At 33.0% G+C, this 27,554-nt stretch overlaps 3 protein-coding genes across 3 annotated transcripts; 2 read left to right on the top strand and 1 right to left on the bottom strand.

Moving 5' to 3' along the window:
• Positions 1-2,245: 2,245 nt before the first annotated feature.
• LOC131612097 (transcription factor MYB17-like) lies at positions 2,246-4,316 on the top strand. Its single transcript, XM_058883909.1, has 3 exons — positions 2,246-2,817; positions 3,334-3,463; positions 3,551-4,316. Exons 1-3 carry the CDS (start codon positions 2,682-2,684, stop codon positions 4,167-4,169), a joined length of 885 nt encoding a protein of 294 aa, XP_058739892.1. The 5' UTR covers positions 2,246-2,681; the 3' UTR covers positions 4,170-4,316.
• Positions 4,317-4,456: 140 nt separating this feature from the next.
• LOC131612096 (remorin-like) lies at positions 4,457-5,776 on the bottom strand. The gene is made up of 5 exons (XM_058883908.1): positions 5,552-5,776; positions 5,401-5,463; positions 5,115-5,202; positions 4,922-5,003; positions 4,457-4,831 (listed from the first exon to the last, which is right to left on the bottom strand). Exons 1-5 carry the CDS (start codon positions 5,706-5,708, stop codon positions 4,637-4,639), a joined length of 585 nt encoding a protein of 194 aa, XP_058739891.1. The 5' UTR covers positions 5,709-5,776; the 3' UTR covers positions 4,457-4,636.
• A 6,833-nt stretch (positions 5,777-12,609) lies between these two features.
• On the top strand, positions 12,610-13,923 carry LOC131614342 (aspartic proteinase CDR1-like). The gene has a single exon (XM_058885942.1). The coding sequence runs from the start codon at positions 12,610-12,612 to the stop codon at positions 13,921-13,923; it is 1,314 nt and encodes a 437-aa protein (XP_058741925.1).
• The last annotated feature ends 13,631 nt before the right edge of the window (positions 13,924-27,554 follow it).

Raw genomic sequence — 27,554 nt, 5'->3', positions numbered from 1 at the left:
GGTAAAAATAGTGATATACGCGTATGCCTTGTGATGAGTTTTGTTGTTGTTAAGTATGTCATGTTGTATTCATTGAGTCACATGCATTTACATATTTTGCAAAGGCCTGGATTGGAAAACTGCGATGAAGGCTTATGCCTTGTTGATGCCTCTACTAATTGACAATTTAGCGATGGGGGTTGAAGCCCTGGGTACCACATGCATGTGCATAGTTAATGTCACATTTTATAAGGCATACGTGTGAATTGATGTGAAGTGTTGTGACTTGAAATGTGACTTGAATTGCTTGTCGAATATAATGATGTAAAGTGAAATGAATTTGTGATGTTGATGTTGTGAAGTGGTGATTTTAATTACTCGATTTATAATATATTGTTTATCATACACTCGTTTATATGGATCCATTTCTCACCCCTTTTGTTTGAATGTTACCCCTATGTTGGTAACACGCAAGTTAAGAAGATTAGTGTGCTTTCGGAGTGACTTGAAAGATGTTAATCTTTTGTTGCTTACGTCGAGTCGAGTCATGCTCTGATATGTAACACTTGGGAAGTGATGAAATTTTGGTTGTTTCATAGTTGAATCTTAGTTACTGTTAAAGTATTTCTAAAGGATGATTTTAAGTAATGATGAATGAAGTTGCCATGTTGGCTTATAAATGGGATACATGTTGTTTATGCTGGATGCAAAATATTTTGATAACATGAATATGAATATTTTCCGTTGTGTATTAAAATGCGAAGTTGATATTTATCAAGTTACTTTGGTTCATCCGAATACAAGTGTTATGTATCAACTTGTTCAACTTGGCGTGTTTTGTTGTTTCGAAGAAAATGTGACATCCTATTCTTATGTTTTAATTATTATACTCTGATTATTTGATTAATTACCGAGAGTAGAATTGGGGTGTTACACTTTATAGTATAGTAATTAATAGTAATATTTTTAGTTCTTTTTGTTGTTGTTTGGACTCAAATTTTGGTTTGATCACTTGAAGTCGCATTTGGTCATCGTCCATTTTTTATTCGTTTCAACCTGCGGATGTATGATAATGATATTTGTTTGAAGTTGGTACACGCAAGGTACTCGTTTATTGATTTAGAACATAGCATTCTTAGGAGACTTTTCTTTTGTACAAAATTTCATGTCATTCACTCTTTTGTCATACTTGTTCATTCTTGAATCACTTTAGGACAAAATCCTTTTTGTAAGTTGCTTTCATTGTTTACTATATGCAGGATACCAACTTTCTTGGTAACTCGGTTTTATTATGTTTAATTGCATATTTGTATTGAATGTGTATGAAAGCAAGAAAAAGATCGAGGCGTTTTGCTGATTTTGAGCATAACCACCTAATCAAAAGTATTTGACCTTGTGAGTGTGCGAACATTTGTTAGCCCATTTGAACCTTTTTGTCAATATCCATGTTTTAGTTGAACTTGATGCATCCAATTTATGCATGATTTAAAGGAAAGATACTTGCGAGTTGTATAACGTGTTCTAAAATATCTCAAAGTTTAAAAGACACTTGTTTAAAAGACACTTGTTTAAAAGAACTCATAGTTAGACTTACTTCCGTCTAACTATAGAAGCTAGCTTACACAAATGTTAGCAATGGTACTACGAGGTCTTATTTAGTCGGGATTGATAAGTCCAATTCCAATATTTTTATTCTAACGACAATGGATCGAGAACCTATATATATTGTTTATTACTATACGACCAATTAATATTTGAAACAAAATTCGTTCCGGCATCATTCCAGTTCGAATATTTACAGAAATCCCTCGGATGATTACCACCATCTGTTCGCCGTACAATAATATGTTGATTGCAGGGCTCGACTTGCTTCTATGACTATAAGTCATACTCAACACATTTTAACTACAATTCAATTTCGAATATAGTATTAGAGTCTATTCATTTTAACTACAATTTAATTTCGAATATAGTATTAGAGTCTATTCAAGGTCTACACACGCTATCAGATTCTCGCTATCAAACTACCCAAATCACATTCTAGATGTTCATCTTAAGTGGTGGACCATTATCACCTCTCCCATTGCACATGTGCTAACAGATGAACGAAGCTCGTGTCTAAAAGTAGATTACTCAAGTATTCAATTCCTGGTGCGTGACTGTGCTGGTACCCTGTGCAAGCCATTAATAATTGAACCCTCCATTAATGCTAATGTCCTTCCTCTTTTAACTGTCTGTGTTGGTTTTCAATCTCACGCTGACTTTTCTGCAAGAGAATCCAACATAAATGCATTCATAGTTGTTCTGTCTCAACCATTAAATGCTATCACTATCATCTTGACTGCAATCTCTCTCTCTCATCCTAGTTCTGTGTAAATTGAAAACCAAAAAATTTGCAAAAAGTTTTGTCACAATGATGATGATGATGCAACTTCACCAATGCTACAGAACTTACATTTATTGCTAATAAATCCAGCTTGAAACTCGCTGATGCATGCCCCTATCCAGTAATAATGCCACCTCAGATCACTTTTTTCAACATCCATGTTCTTCCCTATTTATTACTAGCTCGTATCTCACTGTACTCTCAGAATCTTCAAGTGTTGAAAACATGCTTTGAATTTTCTGCTTTTTTTGGTTTTCACCTTTTCTCTATTAATGTGTGCTAGCTTTTGTTGAGAGTTGAAAGAGAGAAAGTGAGAATGGGAAGGTCACCTTGTTGTGACAAGAAGGGTTTGAAGAAAGGACCTTGGACTGCTGAAGAGGATGAAATTCTTGCTAACTATATCAACAAAAATGGTGGTCATGGAAGCTGGCGTTGTCTCCCTAAGATCACAGGTTTTTATCCCTTTTCTTTCTTTCCTTTTTGCATGTATTTTGTGCATGTTTGGATTGTCGCCGACTTCGGAAAAATCGCAATGATACCGTGATTCTATGAAAATCCTAAGTGTAGTTCTTTTTCGTAAGATCCATGGTAGTTGCTGGTTTTTTGATGGTGAAAACACACCACTTACCAATTTAGGCCACATTCACTCTGCAACGGATGCAGTACGCGTCGCAGTAACTGCAATGGCCATAATCTCAACACCCGCAACTGCAACCCCATCCGCAGTTTAAAATCATGCTTGAAACATATCTTAGTGGATCTGAATCCGGTTCCATTCGGAGTAACAGAATGTTGGTATATTATATATTCCTAACCAAAACTTTTGCTTCATTTTTTATTACTCTAGATCAGCTAGCCAATTGCTAAACCATGACTTCTTTATTTTGGACACTTTTTCTTCAAAGTTCTAATTAAAGGCTTCATGTGTATACAGATTAATACTAACATTATTATTGTTTTACTTTCAGGACTTCTTCGTTGTGGTAAGAGTTGCAGGCTTAGGTGGACCAACTATCTGAGACCCGACATTAAACGCGGACCCTTTACTCCTGAGGAAGAAAAACTAGTCATACAACTTCATGCCATTCTAGGAAATAGGTAAAAAGTTACGCATTTATTAAGCTTTTTTTTTCAATTTTTTTACATTTTCTTAATGATTTTTCAACAAATTTGACAATATTTCAGGTGGGCTGCAATTGCATCTCAGTTACCAGGAAGAACTGACAACGAGATAAAGAACTTTTGGAACACGCATTTGAAGAAGCGTCTCAAAAGCATGGGGATTGATCCAAAAACACACGAGCCAGTAGCCTCGTCAACTAGTTACCCAAATCACAAGTCACACGCATCGATTTTGACACGTCACATGGCTCAATGGGAGAGTGCAAGGCTCGAAGCAGAAGCCAGACTCTCAACTGAATCATCACACTTCAACAACAGCAGCAGCAACAACAACAACAACAATCATAATTCCTCTGAAAAAACTGATTCTTCTCATGACTACTTTCTCCGAATATGGAACTCTGAAGTTGGAGATGCATTTCGCAATGTTCAAAAACCAGACACCGATCATGATACCAAAACGAGCCGCTGTCAGAGTCCTATTTCTGCTGTCACAGCATGCAGCAGTGTGAAAGAAGAACCGGAGTGGAAAAACGAAAAGTTTTGCGCTGAAAATGTGATTCTTGAATCTGATTCAACAAGCTCTAATGACTTGGAAGATTCATCGGACACTGCTTTGCAGCTCTTGTTCGATTTTCCTATGAACAACGATATGAGCTTCTTAGAAAACTATTTTAATTAACTCCATTAGGTATTTGCACTACTAGTTAGAGAAGTAAAAAATGACATATGTTCTAATTCAGTTGCGAAATTTTCTGACAGAATTAGAGACATATTTCATGTTTACTTTACGATAAATTTCCGACTAATTTTACTTTTTCTTTCTTTCTTTCTGGTTGTGTGTATATCTATGTCATTTGTAGTATCATGTACTTGCTTTCTAATTAGTACTTGGTTGCGATAACCACATATTTGAACTACGTTAACTATATATAATTTGTTGTCGAATCTGATGTAAAAATCGTGTGATTGAGATAAAACCATAATCGAACATTCCATGTATGTCAATGATCTACAAAAGGCATTAACAAACTTAGCTTATTCTTTGAGCAATTTTCTTCTGTTTTTATACACAGAAACATATTGAGGTCAAAGAACTATATAGACAAAAAGTGCAACTAGAAAATTATTTTGGAAGAAGAAAAATATTCAAAAGCAGCCAACGGTTTTCTTTGGAGTGGTTCCGGTTGCACGGTATTTTGCAGCCATTTCCTCTACCTTAAGAATTTCCTCGCCTCGTTTGGCTTCTATTACTGCTCTTTTCTCTTCTGCTTCCTTGTGAATCACTGCTATCTTGTTTTTCATTATTTCCCCATAGTGTGCTTTCTTTTTCTCTAGTTTTTCCTGCTCATGTAACAATTTGTTAGTTATGAGTTACCCTAGATCACGTGATCAATTTCGCCATTATAGTATTGATAATCAGGTAAACATTACCTCGATTTTTTTGAGCTCGGCTTCAAGAGCGGCCTTTTTGCTGGTTTCCCAAGAAGCAATGGAAGAGATGTGTTTTTCAGCTCTGCGAACGAACATATAACGATTATTGTGTCATAGAATAATGCCATCAAACTAAAGAGAATTGTTTTTGCAATGTGGCTTGATAATGCAAAAACACTTCAAACATTCTTACTTGTTATCTGCTTTGGTTTTTTCACTCTCTTCCCATGCTTTCACATAGGATAACTTTTTCCCTTTGGAAAGTTCAGCTAAAGCAATATCTGTATATAGCAAAAATGTACATAAATAAATTCGTTATGAATCAATCGATGAATTTGACAAAATTGCATTAAAATCGCGAGTTTTTTTGAAACTCTAGAGTAGAGTTTTTAGTATATCGTGATTCTGTCAATTTCACCTTCACCGTGAATCTAAATATACACATAAATTTATATACCGAACGAGTCAACAGCACTAACCTCTATTTAGAGATCCTCCTTTCGAGCTTAATTTGTTTGCAGGAACTGGTGTCTCTGGTGTTTCTGCATAACCAATTAAAACCATATTTTGACAATATTCCATAATATTGAAAAACCGATAACAAAACATGAACATGCAAATGAAACTCACTCTCAGGCTCATCTACAACCGCAACAGCTTTAGATTCCTCGACAGCCTTAGCCGTTTCAGAAGCCTTATTGGGCACGTTATCGTTTGATGGTGGCTCAACTACAACCGGATCTGAGAATGTAACAGATGTTTCTGCTTTCACTTGCGTCTCTGCCATTGCTATTGGTGTTAGAAGACAGAGACGCAATGCAAAGCAGAAACAGAGAAAAAAACAGAGAACCGGAGGAAGATGAAGCAACGTTGTTGAACTTTATATATAGTATCATTATTATCTTCAAAAGTTCCATGAATCATGGTGGTCCCCTTATGAAATAGAATGTTTTTAAGGTTGTTAGAAAATTTGTGAGTATAATAAGCCATGCAACAGTTTGAACCGTTGATTTCAAATTACTATTGCTAAATATGGCTTTCTAATTGCATTGCCATAAGTGTTTACAGATACTAATCTTTTTAGGTCAATATAGAAATTTAATTTTTGTATAATTTGTGAATTTCAACAAAAATCAATTTTTATCATTTTGTTCATGTATTTCATGAGTAGCTCTTAGTAATTTTTGAGATAAAATCTACAAGAATATAATTTCATGCCTTTCATTCATACGGTTTGTAGAATCCTATATAAATATTAATAATAGCTAATATATATATATATATATATATATATATATATATATATATATATATATATATATATATATATATATATATATATATATATATATATATATATATATATAGGGGACGACTCAAGTGAGAACACTTGGTTATTATAAGAAATGAGAACAATGAATCACGACCATTAAATTTGATTTTAATGGACTGGATTGATTTCTCTTTCTAAGATCCTTAATAGTTAATGGACTGGATCTTAGAAAGAGAAACCAATCCAGTCCATTAAAATCAAATTTAATAGTCGTGATTCATTGTTCTCATTTCTCATAATAACCAAATGTTCTCACTTGAGTCGTCCCCTATATATATATATATATATATATATATATATATATATATATATATATATATATATATATATATATATATATATATATATATATATATATATATATATATATATATATATATATATATATATATTGCTAAATAGGTTGACTTATTCATGCATATATAGGCCGACCTAAAAAGCTTTTTAAGTAGGGAAATGCTAATCAGTGTCCTCAGGGCAATGATTAAGACTTTAAAATAGTAAATCTATCTTGGTAATCTGCGTATTTAATGTCTTGGAAATTGAAATATTAAAATTTCTATAAAATATTTTCTTTTTTATGAATGATTAACCATTGCCCTGAGGACATTGATTAGCAAGACCCTTTTAAGTAATAGGGATTAATTGAAAATCTTATTGAGAAACATGCTTTTAAATAGACTTTTAGGTCATGCCAAATTTTTAAAAAGGTCAGACTAAACCGAAAAAAAAAGAACTTTTAGTAGGTCATAGATCAAACTCAGAACTTGTAAATTTATCGTAGGCTAGAGACTCAGACCTTCTAAAGCCTAACCTAGCCTATTTCCAATTTCCAGCCCAATTGATGATTGTAGTTTCCTTTACATAATGATAGATTTATTTTTTCCATCTTTTACTTTCATTTTCTTTCATACTAAACTACATAGTTGTTTTTATTAATTTAATTTATGTTAATTTTTCTTCTTTTACTTTTTTTTTTGACTGAGAGAACTTTAAATCAATTTTAATGAGATGTAAGTTTATGATTAGTAGATAATTTTCTTATTTGAGTAACATTAAATTTATCTCTATAATAATTAATTTTGGTATTATTATAAATAGTATGTGTTTAAAATAAACTTGAATTGTGATTTTAAGAGAATGCCTATAATTATAATTTTTTAAACACACTGTTTAAAGAAATAAGTGAATAATATTAGTGAGTTTAGATTTTAGTATCTAGTAAGTTTTTTTTTTAAATTTCTCAATTTCCAGATTCCTTCAAGGATTCCTGACTGCCACATTGCAGCAAAATTTTTCTCTTGCATTTTAATTTAATTTTTAATTATTCTTAAATCTACGTGAATTTTTTTTTATAATTTTATTACTGTTAGCATATTTTACTTCCATGTAATGTCAGCAAATTTTAATTTAACCCCAAAATTATATTAAAAAAAAAGTTTTTTTTCAAAATTTTTAAAAAAAAAAAAAGGAAATTCACGTGGATTTAAAAAATAATAAAAAATTAAAAGAAAATACATGTGGACTGTCACGTAGACAACAAAAGATATATATATATATATATATATATATATATATATATATATATATATATATATATATATATATATATATATATATATATATATATATATATATATATATATATATTATGAATCATGATAATAGAATTTTTTTTAAAAGTCCAACAAATTTGACTGGAATTGTTAATATGTATAGTTTTTATTATAAAGTCTCTCAAAATTCATTCATCTCAATAATTCATTAAAATTGATAGACTTCAAAATTTAAATATTAATAGACTTTTATAAATTTGAGAAATCTCATGCCAACAAATTTTATCATACTAAAAGAAATAAAGTTATTGTCTTACTTAAATATTTCAAACCGTTATATAAGGTGGCAATTATACACAATAACTATTAAAATATGGGTCATGTTAACGAGTGCCCTTGGAGCACTCTTTAAGGTTTTCATATAAAGAAAATATATTCTAAATAAATTAATCAATTCAATTTTCAATGCATTAAATACACGTTTTTCAATAAAACATGCACTGAGTTGGGATACCGTGCATTAAAAGCAAGTTTCTTTGAACCTATCGTAATAAGATTTAACGATGAAAATGCCGTCCAAGTTGATGCTCCACCCAAAAACATCCATAGCATTCTCCGAAGAAACGATGTGTTGGATAGAATCATGAAACTCAGCCAGCATCAGTAAAAACACCAGCTTTTGCTACCATAACAACATCATTGCACAACATAGCAAACAACTCAAGAAACGCCAACATCAGCGGCTAGTTTCCGGCCCAACTACAGTACCAAAACGGTACGTCAACACCATTCCCAAACTTGCACGACACCTCCCCTGAAAAATTATGATTCAATAAAAAAACATAATTATCGGACAAAAGAATATCCCTCCACCATATAGAATCACTTTTCTCAACTATGGATATATCGCCAATAAGAACCTTCGACTTCACGTTGCCGTATCTAGAAGTAAGAATACCACGCCACACCGCCTCTTCATCCACTAATATCCTCCACTTCCATTTACTAAGTAACACAACATTCATCACCTCCATATTCTTAACACCTAAACCACCTTCTTCACGGGCTTTACACACAGTATCCCAACTCACCCAATGAATGGGCCTTTTGAAATCACTCCCGTTTCAACGAAACTTGCTTTGAATTGCTTGAATCTCGTTTAGGGATATTCCCTGAATTTGAGAAGTACAAGGGGCATACTTGTCAAAAGGTTCACCTATGGCTTTGACACCATGAATTTGTACTTGGTCTCTAACTTGACTCTTCCTGCAAAGTTCAAAGCCCCTAAATTTGAGAAGTACAAATGGCATATTTTCCCTCTTTTATAAAAAATTCAAAAGTCTCTTGTCATTTTTAGTTGCTTCTATTATTATCTTTGTTACTATCTTGCATGTATAGTTGGTAGTGTGACTTAATGGAATTGAAAAAACCTTAAAAAAATTAGTCTTCATTGTTAATTCTCTATAATTATGATTGGCGATAATTATGGTCAAGCTAACTTGGAAGCAACATGTTGAACAAGATATCCCAACACGAAGATTCAACCTACTTTTATGCAGAAGATTCTGCAAACTTTTAGCAACTCCCTTGCTGCGTTTTTTAAGTCCAAATCCAGTCCAGACATTGTTTATAAATAGAAAGTCATAAACCTAATTTAGGGTGGAACGTATATTGTTGCTAAGTGAACTTTTAGGGTTTGGGTGTTCATGTTAATTGTGAGCCTCTCTAATATCATTTTGGGATAAGAGAAGGACTCCCTTTATTGAGTTGTAAGTTCTGTTAATCAGTCTTAAGCTTTTTAAGCATTGAGTGATTATGTGTCTTTGAAGTGTAGTTTTGAAACATTCAAAATATTATTGTTTCATCACTGGTGTGATTGAAAGGGAAATGAGAAGGGTCTCATACCTAGGTGAATTTTAGGTAGAAGTTAAGCACGAGTAAGAATTAGGTGAGTAGATTGTAAACTAGAGATAGTTTGCTGAAGGTCTACAAAATGATATTATTTAGCGGATTTCTCTTTGGGCTTGGTAGTCCCTAGAGTAGGTGTTGTTGTACACCGAACTGGGTTAACAACTCTGTGCGTTCTTTTACTTTCAGTATTTTTAACCGTGTTTATACTGTTGTTGTGTTTTGATCAGATATCAGTGTCCTAACATCTCTTAGAACATCTGATATTTACATACTAGAATTTCAGTTTTCATCAAAAATAAATTCTCAATTCAATGTTGATACATTTTCAATACCCATAAGTCGATTGCTTTCGCATTGCCATCAACCTCCTTCATTCACCACTTTCATAAAATAAATCATCTTTCATAACAAAATTCAAAAGCAATAAAACCTTGGTCAAATGCCAAGTCTTTTTAAATTTAATCAACCACCTTTCATGACTTCTTTCACGAAAGATAAAAACAATCCAAACTCATCAAACCTTGCCCACGTGCAAGTCTATTTTTTCTTCCATTGCTCACATGTGAATCATTTAGCGAGTCTTATTTCCACATACAATTAAGCTCCTTTTTTATAAATAAAATCAATCAACCAACAAAAATTTTAGTTCTTCGCCGAGAAATACGTTAGCTCTGACTTTTCCATAGCACTTGGAGAATATGTAGGCACAATACGCGAAGTCTTGGCAAGCACATTAATAAAAAACGAAAAAAAATTTCTTTTCTTTCTTTTTTTCTCGCATAATAATTATAAACAAGTAGACATCAAGCTAACATCGATCACAAAACTAAATAAATGGGTACCATCAAGTACGATGAATGTGTGGGATGTGCTAATACCTTCCCCTTGTATAATCGACTTCCGAATCCTAATTTATTTGTGAAGACCATCCTATCCATTTCTCATTTGATTTTGGGTTTTATCGATATTTTCCCGTACCTTTTGGAATAAATAATGTTCGATGGCGACTTCATTGTTTATACTTCCAAGTGTGCGATGCATTCGAGTATTTTTTTTGCGTAGCGACAGTTAGCAAGAAACGTCCTTCTGCCAAAGTGCTATGGTACCTGCAATGATTCCAAGGTTTAAGATATTGTTTGCTAATGCAAATGACGCAAAGAATATTAGATGGCATGCAGATGAAAGAAAATGTGATGGAAAAATATGTCATGCAACTGATTCTTTGCAATGGAAGAAAATTAATTTGTTGTTTTTGGATGTTGGCCATGAGCCAAGAGACCTCAGACTTGGAATTCACATAGATGGAATGAGCACTAACCATACTTTGTGGCATGTTATTCTCACGATTTACAACCTTTCTCATTAGTTGTGCGTGAAACGCATATATACGTTGTTATCTATGATGATTTCGGGGCTAAAAACCTAGAAACGACATAGAATTTTATCTAAGTTGATTAACTGAAGGTTGATGTATATTTATGTTATAGGATGTCAAAAGTAGTCTTTTAATTAAAAATGATCATATAAAAAATCTGTAATATTTTAAAAACAGTTTTATAAATTATTTTCGAAAGTACAAAGAATTTTTTTTTTTTTTAAAGCTAAAACAAACTGACCTAATTCATATAAGAATTTATTAAAGTCGATAGATTTTTAAAATAAAAAATGCTGGTTGGTACGAAGACCAACCCAGCACGAATGCATACGAATAAATTATGACCTTCTGATGAAGTAGTTTTGGATCTCTTTTACGCTCACTCTCCCATATATTTTATTTTAACCGGTGATGTTCAAGTTTTTTGCTAAGTGAGTCGTGGTATATCTCTTTAAAATATTAATAGAGATAAGGGACAATTAATACATCACTTTTTTAAATACTCCCTCTGTCCCAAATTATAAGAGAAAATCACTTTTTTGATTCATTGAATAATTAATGTATTTGGTCTATATATTGACCAAATACATTAATTATTCAATGAATCTAAAAAGTGAATTTCTCTTATAATTTGGGACGGAGGGAGTATAAATTATCATATTAATTACTATTCATGTTGATCCATTAATTATGCGGGAGAGAGAAAATTAAAATAATATTTTTTCAAAAGAAAAATAATTAATATGATAATTTATATTAAAAAAAAAAGTGTATTAATTGCCCTTATCCTATGCAATGTTCCTTTATGTTATAAATATAAGAAATCTCAATTGCATGCCAACAAATTTCATCATACTAAAAATTATTGTCTTAATTAAATATTTCAAACCTATATGTTGTCCATCGTATATAATAACTATTAAAATATCTTTAAAATAAAGAAATTTAAGGAATGGATATCCGCGAGTAAATTACATTCATAGAAAAATATCATAAAAATAAAGAAGTTTAAGGAATGGATATCCACTGGTAAATAACATTCATAGAAAAAAATGATATTTAAGCTAAGAAAAAGATATTCTGAAATTTGAACCATCGTATAAAAACATGTTTACTATGTGCATGTTCAACCTATTAGACTTATATTCACATACACGTTTTAAAATTTCATCACTTATCTTGTTTTTATGTATTTAGACATGATATCCTATAATAAGATCATTTACCTAATTTTTAATTATGAATATATGGTAACAATAATAATAATAGTAAAATATTTGTTGTTTACTCATTTATTTAATCCTTACAGTTTTTATTTAATCACCTTACCGTTTTTATTTAATCCTTTATGAAAGAGGGTTGAATAATCACAACTTTTGTTACCATATCTTTCCATTTTCTATTTATGTATTTTTATTTATGTGTCCATGTACATTAATCGTACACTCTATAAAAAGGCACTAAAAACATAATAGTTGCATCAAAACATTCATATCAAAACCATATATCAACAATGAGTTCACATAAAATAGTATTTTTCTTTTGTCTTCTTAGTTTTATTGTTTCTCTTTCTCACGCACTCAATGGTTTTAGTGTTGAACTCATCCACCGTGATTCAGAAAAATCACCATTCTTTCAACCTAACCAAAACAAATACCAAAGTATTATCAATGCCGCACGTCATTCAATCAATCGTGCCAATCATTTCTACAAAAATGCCGTGGGAGATGCACCCCAATCAACCATACTCCCCGATGGCGGTGCATATCTCATGACATATTCAGTTGGTACTCCACCATTTAAGCAATTCGGTATACCTGATACCGGTAGTGACATTGTTTGGCTTCAATGCGAGCCTTGTGAAACATGTTTCAACCAAACTACTCCTATATTTAAGCCAGCACAATCATCTACTTACAAAAACGTTCCTTGTTCGTCCGACACATGTCAATCCGTGAGAAGTTCAAGTTGTGGCGGCAAAAACAATTGTGAGTATACTATTACTTATGGCGATGGATCAAAATCCGAAGGAGACCTTAGTGTTGATACTGTTACACTTGAATCCACCACTGGTGCTTCCGTTTCATTTCCCAAAACCTTGATAGGATGCGGAACGGACAACACCGTGTCTTTTAACGGTCGAAGCTCTGGTATTGTTGGCCTCGCCGGTGGACCCGCGTCTTTAATAACACAACTAGGATCCACAATTGGTGGTAAATTCTCTTATTGTTTACCACCATCAACGTTCGCATCAGGAGGCTCTTCAAGCGCTACTAGCAAACTCAATTTTGGAGATGCTGCAATTGTTTCTGGTGCTGGCGTTGTTTCAACTCCTATTATTACTAAGAACGATGAGATTTTCTACTTTCTAACATTAGAGTCATTTTCCGTCGGAACCAAAAGAGTAGAATTCACATCATCAACTAATGCTGTTGGTGAAGGTGGTGAGGGTAACATCATCATTGATTCTGGTACAACATTGACGCTTTTACCGTCCGAAATTTACTCTAACTTGGAGGCAGAAGTCGCAAAAGTAGTGAATCTCGAGCGTGTTGATGATCCTAACAATTTATTTGACCTCTGCTATACTATCACATCGGAAGAACCCGAGTTTCCTGTAATCACCGCGAACTTCCAAGGCGCGGATGTCGTGTTGCAACCTGTTAGTACTTTTGTTCAAATTTCTGATAACATTGCTTGCTTTGCGTTTACACCAGCTCAAGATCTTGCCATCTTTGGAAACTTGGTGCAACAGAATTTGTTGGTTGGTTATGATCTTGAAGCAAAGAAGCTGTCATTTAAGCCTACCGATTGTTCTAAGGAGTAAACGAATATCCATGTTGTATTTGTTTATGATTTGTATCCAACTATAATCATAATATATCACAAGAAATGTCTAATAAATATTATTTTATTATAATTATTAATAAAATATGTACTTATATGGATGAACTTTTAGATGATCGCGTGTTTTATATGTTAGTTTTTATCTGAGAATTTTTCATGATCCTTAAGTTTTTATCTAAGAATTTCTATAGTTTTTATGTCAGTAATATCACTTCATTATTAATTTATTTTTTCAATAAAAATTATATAGATATTAAATAATAATTCATACCACAAATAGGGCTGTTCAAAAGAATCGCCGAACCGAACCAAACTGTTGAACCAAATCGAACTGAAGTTAAAATAACCAAATCATTGGTATTGGTTAGTGAACCAAACTTATATTTTATTAATGGTTCAAGAACCGAACCATTAAGCAATTAACCAATATCTAATTAACTCCGAACCGAACCGTTTGTTATATTAGTTTCTAAATTGAATTTCTTTTTCAAAAATAAAAAACTTAAATTAACATTTAAAAAAATTTAAAATAAAAATAAATAGTTTATTTCGAAAATTAAAAAAGTCGACTTTTTACGAAAAATAAAAAAGTCGATTTTTTACGAAAAAATTAAAAAACTCAATTTTACTGTATTTTTGAAAAAAAATCGATTTTACTGTATTTTCATAAAACCCGATTTTACTGTATTTTCAAAGAAACTCGATTTTACTATATTTCACAAACCACGATTTTACTGTATTTTAGAAGAAACTCGATTTTACTGTATTTTCAAAAAAACTTGATTTCACTGTATTTATGGAAAAACTCGATTTTACTGTATTTTGGGAGAAACTCGATTTTACTGTATTTTCAAAAAACTCTATTTTATTGTATTTTTGAAAAAACCTCGATTTTACTGTATTTTTAAAAAAAAACTTGATTTTACTGTATTTTCACAAACCTCGAACTTACTGTATTTTCAAAAAACATAATTTTACTGTATTTTTAGAAAAACTCAATTTTACTGTATTTTCACAAATCTCGATTTTACTTTAATTTTGGAGAAACACAATTTTACTGTATTTTCAAAAAACTCGATTTTACTGTATTTTTGGAAAAATTCTATTTTATTGTATTTTTGGAAAAATTCTATTTTACTGTATTTTTGGAGAAACTCGATTTTACTGTATTTTCAAAAAACTCGATTTTACTATATTTTTGGAAAAAAACTTAGTTTTTTCCAAAAACGAAAATTGAATCAATTTTATGGACATAAAATCATAATCATAACAAAAATTGAATCAATTTTTAATTAAAAGATAATAGTACATATATTATGCGCTTTTCATAAAAACGAAACATTAATTACCAATAATACTTTTTTTTTCTTCTAATAATTTACATTATCAAAAAGACACTATATATATCAACAATAAGTTCACATAAAATAGGATAGTATTTTTCTGTCGTCTTCTTAGTTTTATTGTTTCTCTTTCTCACGCACTCAACGGTTTTAGTGTTGAACTTATCCAACGTGATTTAAAAAAATCACCATTCTTTCAACGTAACCAAAACAAATACAATAGTGTTAATCATTTCTAAAAAATGTCATGAAAGATGCACCCGAATCAGAAAAGGACCTAGAAATTTTGAATAGCGGAGAAAATTATCAAAAATATAGTACAAAATACAATTGAAAATTAAAACTTTAATATTTTGAATATTTAATGCATTTTCACTATAATATTTAAATTTATCAAAATTATAAACCCATATCTAAATATTTGTTATTATTACTAGCGTGCAGACGAGCACTCCCGTGCTCGTCTGTCCGCTTTTTGTATTGAGGTTTATATTGTACGATTCCTTTGCTAAAATAATTTTAGTTAGACACAATTAGTAGAATTAAAATCAAGATGATAAATAAACATATTTGTTTAAATAGTTTTAGTGAGTTTACCTTTATATATTAATTTTATTATTTTCTAATATTCAACTAATAGAGTTTTATTAAGAGAGAGCACATTTTTTAAGAAGTTTGTGTTATACGTCCCATTAAAAATAATATTATTTAAACACGATTAGTACAATAAAAATTAAGTTGATCAATGACATTTTCAATATGTTTTAGCATTCTACTCTATCCCTCCCTCCACATATGTCACACCATTTTTTTATATTGGGCTCACACGTATATGTCTTTTATGAAGTTTTCGATATATGTCCTGCCAAAAAATAATTTGCTCTTTTGGACAAAACATGTAGTTATTGCGGGATTGTATGATGATACATGTGTCTCCCTCTCACTCTCCCTCCCTCTCCCTCTTCCTCTCACCCTCTCTCCATCTCTTTCTCTCCTTCTCTCCCTCTCCCTTTCCCTCTCTCCCTTCTTGTCTCCCTCTCACTCTCTCCCTCCCAACCTCACCCCCCTCTTTCTCCCTTTCACCCTCCCCCTCTCTCTCCCTCCCCTTCACTCTCCCTCTCACTCACTCGCTCCCGTCTCTCACAAAATAATTTAAAAACCATAAAAAAACTAAGAAAAATATTTCTTTATCATGTATAAATTTTTGGAAATATTTTATTTGACAACTCTCTTCTTTCTTTTGTCATTGATAAAATTTCACTCTCTTATAACTTTAGTTTTTTAATACTTAATAATTTTATAGTAAGTTATAGTTTTTAAAGGTAATATTGCAAGGAAAAATTCCATTCTCTGAATGTTAAATATTTATAAATTTTAGTCCTTTAAGATAAAATCCGTAAAAAAATTCGCAAGAAACCAATATAGATTTTAAATTTGCAGAAAAATTCACAGAAAACCTATAGATTTTTCGATGAATTTTGAATTTAAGGACTAAAATAAAAAATTTTAACATTCAAGGACTAATTCCAAAAAAAAAAAAAAACAGATTATGGACTAAAAACAAAAACACGTTTACATAAAAAAATTCAAATCAATAAAATTACCCACGACTTTTGCGCATAATGATTTCTAATGTAATCTCTACTTATTAAGAGTGGAATCATTGTCTTAATGTGTCATAATAGTATTTTAATTTGAAAAAAAAAATATAGAGAAAATTGATATCGAATGAAAAATAAATATGTGAAGGAAGTTACCTATGATTTACAGCAATTATATAAAAACTAAGAAAAACTGTGATTTTTTGTCATGTGAAATGTACTATGATACAAATCCAACGAAATAAAAAGTATACAATGATAAATAGGCCTTTTGAAATGATCTCCCTTTTTTTAATGGATGTTAGTCATTAGTGATGTTAGTGATGTTTTATTCTTGAAATTACCTTACATGATACAATTGAAATAAATAAGTTCTCCTTTTCTTTTGGGAAGTTACAATAATGTGATAATAGGATTAAATGAAAAGAGAAAGTTAATTATTTTCTTTTCCTCTTTGTGATGGCTTTGTGTTGCGTGATTTCTTTTTAGGTTAAATGATAAGGGGAGTGATTTATTTCATAATAGATTGGAGCAGTTATTCTCCACTAATGCTCTTCCAATTAGTTACATAGTATTTCATGAAAATATTTAAATTTATAAAAGATACGTAGGTTTGAAAGAAAGAAAAAAAAAGGAACAATCTAATGAATTCCTGTGTTAAGAATATACACAAAATAACCGTTTCCTACTAAAGTAACATGTTTTATTTTTTCACTTAATAAAAGAGAGCATTTGAAATTTGAAATTTCGTCATGACATAATATGAAAAATAATATGAAAACATGAAGATGTTAATATATACTTTTAACACAAAGCTCAAACATTAATTTAAATCATGAGCATTTTTACTTATTTACTTATAATTTATCAATGTAAAAGTTATCGTAAAAAAGATAGATATTTGATTGAATAATTCATGAGTATGAAATAATTTTTTCATTTAAAAATGGTAAATCATGGGCATTTTTATTTACTTACTTACAATTTATCAAAGTAAAAGTTATGGTAACATCCTTAATAAACTCTTTCACCCATATTTATATCATTTTTTCGACTGTTCATCTCTAAGTCCTTTTACATTTGTAACTTGCATTTTAATAATTAAAAAAATTTACAAAAATAGATAATAAATAATAGTTGAAAAAATAGTTAATTAATAAAAGGTTAATATTGGCAACGTGATTATTTTTTAGGGGTATAATAGGAAGTAAACTAGGGCAGCCCAAAACACTCTATCTTCTTTATATATAGTTATAGATAAAAGGTTAATATTGACAACGTCATTATTTTTAGGGGTATAATAAGAAATAAAATAGACCAGCCCAAAACACTCAATCCTCTTTATATATAGTTATTGTTCTGGACCGGCCCAATTATCTCAGTTGGGCCAATCCATTCTTTGGCCCAAGGCATTCTGGTCCACACACGCGACAACCTTCCCCGGTCCGCTCCGGGCAAACACAAGACTTAACCGAGCACGCTGAAGCCTCGTGCTCGGTAACAGCCAGCTCGCGTGTTTCTTAGCCTTGCGCTTCGCTTGGGTCCTCAAAAAGTGGAGTCCTTTCCGCATGGGATAATCCTATAAATAGCCCTCTAGCCCTGGAGGGCAAGGTAATCTCTTTTTTACCCAAAATCTCTCACTTTTTGTTGTACCTTGTTGTTCAAACACTTACTTTGGCATCGGAGTGTCTTGCAGATACAACCACCTTTTTCTCCTCCAACCGTCCGGATTTCTAGCTTCACCGTTGCTGGCCACCCGTTCTGCTCGGAAAGATCAGTGGCGCCGTCTGTGGAAACCATCAGCTCCCCCTTTTCTTTTCTTGCACTTCTTGATCCATTCTTGCCCCCTGCAAGAACTCAGAAACTAAAGCTCTAATTCAACCATCATCCATGGCTAGCAACAACGAAGACTCCTCCTCTCTGGACCGTAATGAATTGATGAAGATGTGCACAAATGTATTGGCAATTGTTTACTACATGTATAATGAGGTGTTGAATTGGTGAATACTATGAGTATGATTTATATGTGAGTGATAACATGTTACTTGAACCGTATTTATGTAAATGTGAATTGGTGTTGATTGATAACAATATTGTTGGCATGATATGTGATATGATATTCATGATGAGTGTGAATGATTAGATGCTGTTTATTTTTGAAAAATAAATATGGGTCGCTAAGCGGAGCCTGGTTTGTATTTCGCTACTGTTTCAGTCCGCTTGAAGCGGGGTTATTGAAATTGTATTTCTATAAGCGCGCTTGAAGGCCGCTAAGCGGACCTTGCTGCGCAAAACTTGTTCGAACTTTGACATGATGTATCTTTTGAACCGTAGCTTGTTTTTAAATGCCGTTTGAACTTCCATGAAGCTCTAATTGATGTCTATCCATGGTATATGCTTTGGATATCCTTGGAAATCTTTATGAACCCTTTCCTTGAATTGAATTGCTTTATATTGTGATGTATTGTGAAGTGAACTAATGTTGTATAATGATATGACTTAAAGACGTTATTGAGACGTAATGAATTACTATGATAGTAATGATAAGGTTATTGCCATATAACCTTGGAATTGAGTTGGTTTGTTCGAGACGATGCATGACGTGTTGCTTAAGTTGTTTGTGTTTCTTATGTTGTTTAAGTTGATTATGTCGTTCAAGTTGATTATGTCGTTTAAGTTGATTAAGTGGTTTAAGTTGTGATTGTGGATGTGCATCATTGAGTCGCATCCATTGCATTGTTTGAGACGGCCCTTGTGGCAAATGTTTGAGACGGCCCAATGGCAAACTGTTTGAGACGGGAGTTTACTCCAATGGTACCACACGCATGTGCATAAGTTTGAGTCGCATTTGAATCGCATTTGAATTGCATTTGAATTGTGTTTGGATTGTTGAGATGATGAGATGTTTGTTGTGACATGATCATATTATAATTGTGAATTGAAACATGTTGTCTTAATTGGTTAATGACATTAATTACCGTTTTGAAAGTTGTATTACATTGATAAGTTGTTTTGTGAGGAAATTTGTTATAAGATGTTGTGTGATGTGAAGTGGTGAAATTATGTATAATCTATATCTCCTATATTAGTTATCATGCATTCCTTTATATTGTAAGATATTTCACCCTTTTGCTGATATTTCCCATACCATGGGAAATGGGCAAGTATTCAAGATTAGTTGTGGATGTTCGAAGTGACTTTATGAAGTCTTTATGTTGCTTTATGGAAAGTCGAGTTGGTGTTCATTGCTCTGATACGTAGCACTCGGGGGGATTAGTCGTTATTGTTTAATTGTTGTATTCTATGTTGATATTTATTTTAAGTTGAATTGAAAGATGTTTATAAGTTGAAGTTGGAAGTTATGAATGAAGTTATGTTTCCGAATGCTATGTATCATTATTAAATGCAATATAAGTATGTTTGTTGGTTTAAGTTGAAATGTGACATCCCATTGTGTGTTGAAGATTTTTAAATGCACTCTGATTTTCGCTTATAATTGTGGGGTAGATTTGGGGTGTTACATTAGTGGTATCAGATCAGGTCGGTCTATCCGGCCAATGTTGTCTTATGTTGTTTGTTCCCGTGTATGCGACGAGTGTGTAAAACACTGTCGGTACTTGTTGTTCTTCTGATCAGTGGTCTGCAAGAGTTGGTTTGAAGCTAAGTGGGGGAGAAGCTATGCTTCTCGGATATGTTTCAGTTGTAGGATGTTAGTATGTTGTTGTTGGCGACAGTGCAAGTGTCGAGGGAGTTTGTTGTTTCCCGAAATTGAAGGTGACTTGGATTTAAGATTTTGGTTGCTAGTTAAGTTGGAATCTCTTGAGGAAGAGGATGATCAAGAATTGTTGATGTTCACTTCTCGAAGGATGAGGAGCTATGTAGATGTTGTTGGTATGCGAGTATGGTGCAAGTTCCTGATGTGTCTGAAGGTAACTGTAAGTAATGGGAATAACTTCTGGAAGATGGAATTTAGAAAGTGCGATGTTATAGTGGTGCTGATGGACTGTGAAGTTGTTGGTTGTGAAACCTTGCGTAAGATGTCGATGATGGATCAGTGATTAAAAGAAGTATTGTTGTAGACCTTGCTGTAAGATTGTTGCAAGTGATTAAGGCAGTAGTAGAAGCTGTTGAAGCTGGCTTATAGGCGAGATAGCATCGCAAAGTGAAGGATTGAGAGTGTCGAGTGAACAACAATTTTATGATGGATGTTTAAGGAAGTCTGAACCAGATTAAGACTTGTGAACCATATAGTTGACAGAAAGATCTAATGTGGACGGTGACTTAAGATGGATTATCAGAGTTGCGCAGCGGATGTGTAATGTGGCGCAGTTGCCATGCATGTGTGTTTGTTAGAGATGGAAAACCAAGTATCAGAAGCCTAGGAGAATGGTATGTCTTGATCCACATGTTTGAGTTGGTGGATGTTGAGATAAGAATGATGTGCCAGAATATGGTATTTTCTCGTGAATACCTGCTGAGTTTATAAGGACCGTATTAGAGTTATTAGTTGATGGTGAAGTAGGGTGTATTCGTCGAAGTAATCTTGTTAAGTTATTAAATTAGAAAAATTAAAATAAATTATTTAATTCTTAATTATTAATTAAATTTCAATCGATAATTATTAATATATAATCACAAAAACAAAAATATAAAAGAATTTGAAATAAAAGTGATGAGGTAGAGTGTTGAATTTTATTAAACAAAATTATTGTAGTGAGTAAAATTTGATTAAGTGTTGATTTATTAGGTGGAAGAGAGAGAAGATGACGTGGAGTGTAAAAAATGAAAAAGAAGGGTGTTGAATCAATGAACCATTGTACATAGTCTAAAAATATAAGATTAACACTATGGTATTCATAGAGTTTGATTGGATACATATATATTTTTAAATAATAATTTATTTGAAATAAATAAAAATTTTAAATATATTTTACAACTAAAACTCATGAATACCTACGCTAAGAATTTACCAAAATATAATTGCATATGTCATTGATATTTGCCCTTGTTTCTTTTCTGCCAAAATAACACCATAAATACCATTTATCGACATAAAATTATAATCAATGAAAAAATATTCAATTTATAAATAAAAGATAATTGTCCATATTAGAGATACTCTAACCCACCCCTTAATCTCTTATCTATCATGTGCGCTTTCAAAAATGTCTCTGTTTTTGTAGGTGTACCTCCGGAAACACTTTTTTTTACATTTGCGTAAATACGTACCATAGATGCATCTACGGAACATTTCTGTATGTATATTTACGGAATAAGCCCACAACCAATAAACCATAAAAACAATATTTGTAACGAGAAAAACAACATTCATTGATTAAAATCGGTCGGCATTACATCGATAATTCCAACAGAAAATTATATATTATATCTTTAAGATTTGCTCGACCGTTCTTTGGGCCGTTGCTACGAACTCGAGTGGGATTTTCTTTTCGAAACCTTCATATGTTCGTCACATCTCCAAAACATTAGCTCGGTTCTTGAGCTCAAAGTTGTTTTAACGGCATTCCCTCTGTCGTCAAATGAAGGTGACTGATACTCGAGCTTCACAACCTTTCGTTTGCCACCATAAGGTAGACGGTATTGGATTTCTACGATGATATCTTCGAGCGAAGTGTATTCTTGCACTTTGAGCAAGGTGTAATGTGAGCAATACAATGGATAAAGATGACTATTTATGTAACACCCCTTTTGTAACAATCCATATTTTCTAATTTTAATTTAATCAGAAATTAAATTATTATTTAGAATTATTTAGTATTTTCGTTGAACTAATTGAAGGAGTTATGGAATATTGGTCTTTGGGCCAAGTGTGGTATTTAGTAATGATGGGGTGTTAAGTTGTTGAGCCCATTCCTAAATTATGTTATGTTTTCATAAAACAAGGAAATAAGAAGAAATTGAGAAATAGAGGAGGAAAACCTAAGAGGGAGAGAAGAAGAACTCATGGACAAAACCATTTTCGTATTCATGGTGCAGCCTTCATAAAACGAGTCATAACTTTTTGCTCGTAGCTCCAAATCAGGTAAATCTTGAAGATTCAGATTCTACACGAAATTTCCTTTGATCTGATATATTAATTCGTGTCAGGAAAGTTCTTAATGAGGGAAATACACGAGTTTGAAGACTGAAGATTCTTGCTGAAATTGAGGAAAAAGGGCTTATGGGTTTGATGGAGAAGAAGTGGAAGAATCCCTATTCCTGGCTAAGGTAAGGGGGGACTCTTCCGGTTAGCATCTTTTATCGTGTTACAGATGATAGGATTGATTAGATACATTGTTTGGGTCAATTGGGTTATATGTCAGAATTGTGTTTTGGAATGATTTTGGATAGAAATTGCATGATTGATGATTACCTCTATTGAATTATTTATAGATTTGTATTTTGATTGATGTTTGTGATATGGGTTTTGTGTCACCTGTTGTGCTGTTGTGTTCTTCCATGGAAACTGAATCTGAGTTATGGGTTTCCAATAATTGGATAGAAAGTTAGGTTTTAATGTGTAAAACTGGCATAGGATAATAGATTGATGAAATTGGATGAATGCCATATGTTAACGTGAGAAAAGATGATGTTTTAGACTTAAAATCGCAGGCTGTTAGTGGTGAAAACGAGTAGAAAACAAACTGATACGAATTGCTGGTTTTTGGGAACGCTGGTCATTTGCGTATGATACGCGTATGAGGCTAGGCCATCTGATGGGACGGTGTTAGTTACCAATTTGTGTAAATATCTTAGGTAATTTTTGGTAACTCTCAAGTCTTTTTGTGGTTAATAGTAGTATTTTATTATCATTTGGTATATATATATTCTTATATTTATATTATTGTTGAATAGTTCTTATCTTTGCAATCTGTGTTGGATTTTGTAGTTTTTATAGATAATTGGAAGCTTGGACCATGGAAAAAGGGCTTTGAAGATGTTCCAAGACCAAAACCAAGGATTGCTGGAAAGAGGTAGCGCGCTAAGCGAGGTTGGGCCCGCTAAGCGCGGTTTTGAAGAAAAGAAGGAAGTTCTGGCAGAAAGTTCCGCGCTAAGCGAGGTCTGGAGCCCGCTTAGCGCGTTTGGGCGGTTTAGCAATTTTTGATAGCGCGCTTAGCGCGGTTTGCGAAACTTTGTTTAATTGTTTATGGGCGAGATCACTTAGAGGATAGAGAGAGATAATTTTAGAGACAAAAGAGAGCAAAAAAACACTGTAGCAAACTAAGAGTTGAAGATTCGAAGCCTTGATCGTCGATTAATCGACTTTGATGCTTGTTGATCTTCATCCTTTACTTCTTGAGCAAGCTACCATTCTCATGGATAGCTAAATCTCTTTTGTATCAAGATAAGATGTAATCTTTCTAACCTTTTGTATGTATTTCTTGTGAATATATTGTGTATGAACAAGTGATGATCAATATAGATGGTTTAGTTTGTTTATTAAAGCTTTTCTATGGTATAAATGTTTGAGACATCAATGTTTGTATCTAGACCTAACTTATCATCTTTCAAACTATAAGTTGCAGACATGGATTTAGCGTTTGATGTTTACTAAGTATCGGTTTTTAAAACGTTACTTGTATTGTTTAAACGGTGGAGAAATCGTCGGTTAAACAATACGGTAAATCTAGCTATATCGTTGCGGACACGGACGATATAGACGTTGATACGTAAATATATTGATCGTTAGCAAGTTCATAGGCATATATTTATAAGGAAACATACAAATTTAGGTTGATGAAATCAAATCTTGATACATTTTCTTTAACTTAGAACTTTCATAAATTTACTCTTTGCTACTAAAATTGTAAATGATCTTTTGCAAATCCAAAACTAAAGTAACATTAACTCAAGACAAAATAGGCTATAGAACGGCGGTGATATCGCAATAATCCCTGTGGATACGATATAAACGAAAAGTACACCACAATACTCTTTCAACAAAATGGCGCCGTTGCCGGGGATTGTTGTTTAGATATTGCAAGCATTGCAATAGTTTGTTTTGTATTGAGTCTTATAATTAATATCTTGTTTCTAAATTTATTTTCCTTGTGTTTGTTAATTTGCTTGGTTAGTTTTTCAGATTACAGTTTATGCGAGGACGTATACCTGCAGATCAACTCCTTTTTGATCCTGAGATTGAGAGGACTGCTCGTAGAGATAATAGCAAAACTCGTAGGAGGAGACAACTAGCTAGGGAAAGAAGACAACAACAAGAAGCATCTTCTTCTTCAACTCCGGTTGAAAACTTGGTTGAGGAAGAAATGGCTGCGGATCCTAATGTTCCAGCTCGAGGGCCTTGTGTTAATAGCCCTCGACTCAATGCACAATTTGCTCGTGATCAAGCCAATGAAAGAAACTCCGAGATGAAAACGGGGTTACTTCAATTACTTTATCAGAATCCTTTCACAGGAGCAGATCACGAGGATCCTTTTACTCATCTAACAAAGTTCTATGAGATCGCCGGAACCATTGGTGCTCCGGAGGCCGAAGAAGAACAGGTTTTCAGGAGACTATTTCCTCATTCCTTAATTGGAAAAGCTAAGGAATGGTACCTTGATCAACCAAATAATGTTATGACAAATTGGAACGAGTTAGAAGAGAAGTTCTTGGATCGGTTCTTTCCTCACAATAGGTTCATGGAAGCGAAAACTTCTATTGCCGTGTTCTCTCAAGGTTCAAATGAATCTCTCAATGAAGCATGGGAGAGGTTCAAGTCCATGGTTAGAAAATGCAAAGGTCATGGGTTTGATGAATTGTCTCAAATCCATATCTTTAGGAATGGACTCCAACCTCAACCAAAAACTCTTTTAGATGCTACCGCGGGTGGTTCGTTGATGTCAAAAACAGCTGCTGAAGCAATTGCTATCATTGATAGGATGGCTTTGAATGATCATCAAGGGCAACACAACCGTAGTGCATCGCAAAGAAAACCAGGAGTTCTTGAATTGAATACTAGTGATGCAATACTTGCTCAAAACAAGTTATTGACACAACAAGTAGAATTGCTCACTCAACAAATGTCAAAACTCCCTCAACAAATCAAAGAGATACATGGGATCCCTTCTAAAAATCAACAGGTGATGTGTTGTGAATTGTGTAGGGGTGACCATCAAACTGGTTTTTGTCCTCCACTGGGTGAAGAGGTGAACTATGTTGCAAATCCGAATCAAGGCTATGATGGGAGACAACAACAACCTTACAACAATAACCAAGGTTACCAACAAAGAGGTAATCAAGGTTATCAAGGATGGAGGCCGGATGCGGGTCCATCGAATCGTCAAAATCCTTATCAAGGTAGTTACAATCAACAACCTCAACAAACAAAGCTTTCAATCGAGGACACTCTTAGCCAATTCATGCAATTGCAAATTGCAAGCCAAAAGAGTACGGATGCCGCAATAAAGAACCTTGAAACTCAAGTCGGGCAATTGTCAAAGCAACTTGCCGATCAAAACAAAGGTCCTTTTCCGGCTACTACACAAGAAAATCCTCGTGAGCATTGTAAGTCAATTTTAACTCGTAGCAGTAGAAATATTGATATGGGTGTAGGAGAGATAGTTGAGGAAGAAATTGTTGAAAGTGAAAAAGATAGGGAGATTGAAGTAGAAAAAAATGTTGAGGGTGATTTAGTTGAAAATGAGAAAGAGAAAGAATTAGTGGAAAAAGAAACTCTTGAGAAAGTTGTAGAAAAAGAGAGAAAAAAATTGAGTGTGAGTGAAAAAGGGAAGATGAAAGAAAACTCAATTCATGTGAAGAAATTACTTTACCCTCCCGGTCCGTCAAAGAAAGAGGATGCGAAGCACTATGCTCGGTTCTTGGACATCTTTAGCAAGTTGCAAATCAATGTACCTTTTTCCGAAGCATTAGAGCAAATGCCGATGTACTCTAAATTTATCAAAGACATCATCACTAAGAAGAGAAGATTCTTGGATCCGGAGGTAGTAACGGTGAGCTCTTGTTGTAATGCGTTAATTCAACGCACTACACCGATTAAATCAAATGATCCTAGACGGGTAACCTTGCCGGTGTCTATTGGAAATGTTCAAATAGGCAAAGGATTGGTGGATACCGGCTCTAGCATTAATTTGATCCCATTGTCTATGGTGAGAAGGTTAGGAATTAATGACTTGAAGCCGACTAGAATGACGTTATCATTAGCGGATAAATCCACAGCTCATCCTCATGGAGTTGCGGAAGACTTGCTTGTCAAGGTTGACAAATTTTGGTTTCCTGTTGATTTTGTTGTCATAGACATGGAAGAAGATCCTGATATACCATTGATCTTAGGAAGGCCTTTTATGAAGACGGCCCGAATGATGATAGATATTGATGATGGCTTAATGAAATTAAGGTACCAAGATGAAGAATTATGTCTTGATCTCTTTGAAGCCATCAAGCATCCGAGTGATGATGATGATTGTTTTAGAATCGATGCTACCGAAAGGGCTATTATGAAAGTGGAGAATCAAATGCACTTGTCGAATCCTCTTGAGAAGACTTTAATGGAAGCTCTTGAAGTTCTCACCAAAGATCAAGAGAAAGAAATTGAAGATTGCTTGAGAAATTTAGAGGCTTGTGATGAGATGAATCCATTTGAAACTCAAATTGAAGGGTTGAAAGATGAACCTAAAGTTGAAGAGCAAAAGGTGGAGTTGAATGTGTTA

Source organism: Vicia villosa, linkage group LG6, assembly GCF_029867415.1.
Source record: "Vicia villosa cultivar HV-30 ecotype Madison, WI linkage group LG6, Vvil1.0, whole genome shotgun sequence".
NCBI classification, from domain to species: Eukaryota; Viridiplantae; Streptophyta; class Magnoliopsida; order Fabales; family Fabaceae; genus Vicia; species Vicia villosa.
This window is presented reverse-complemented; position numbering and strand designations above follow the sequence as displayed.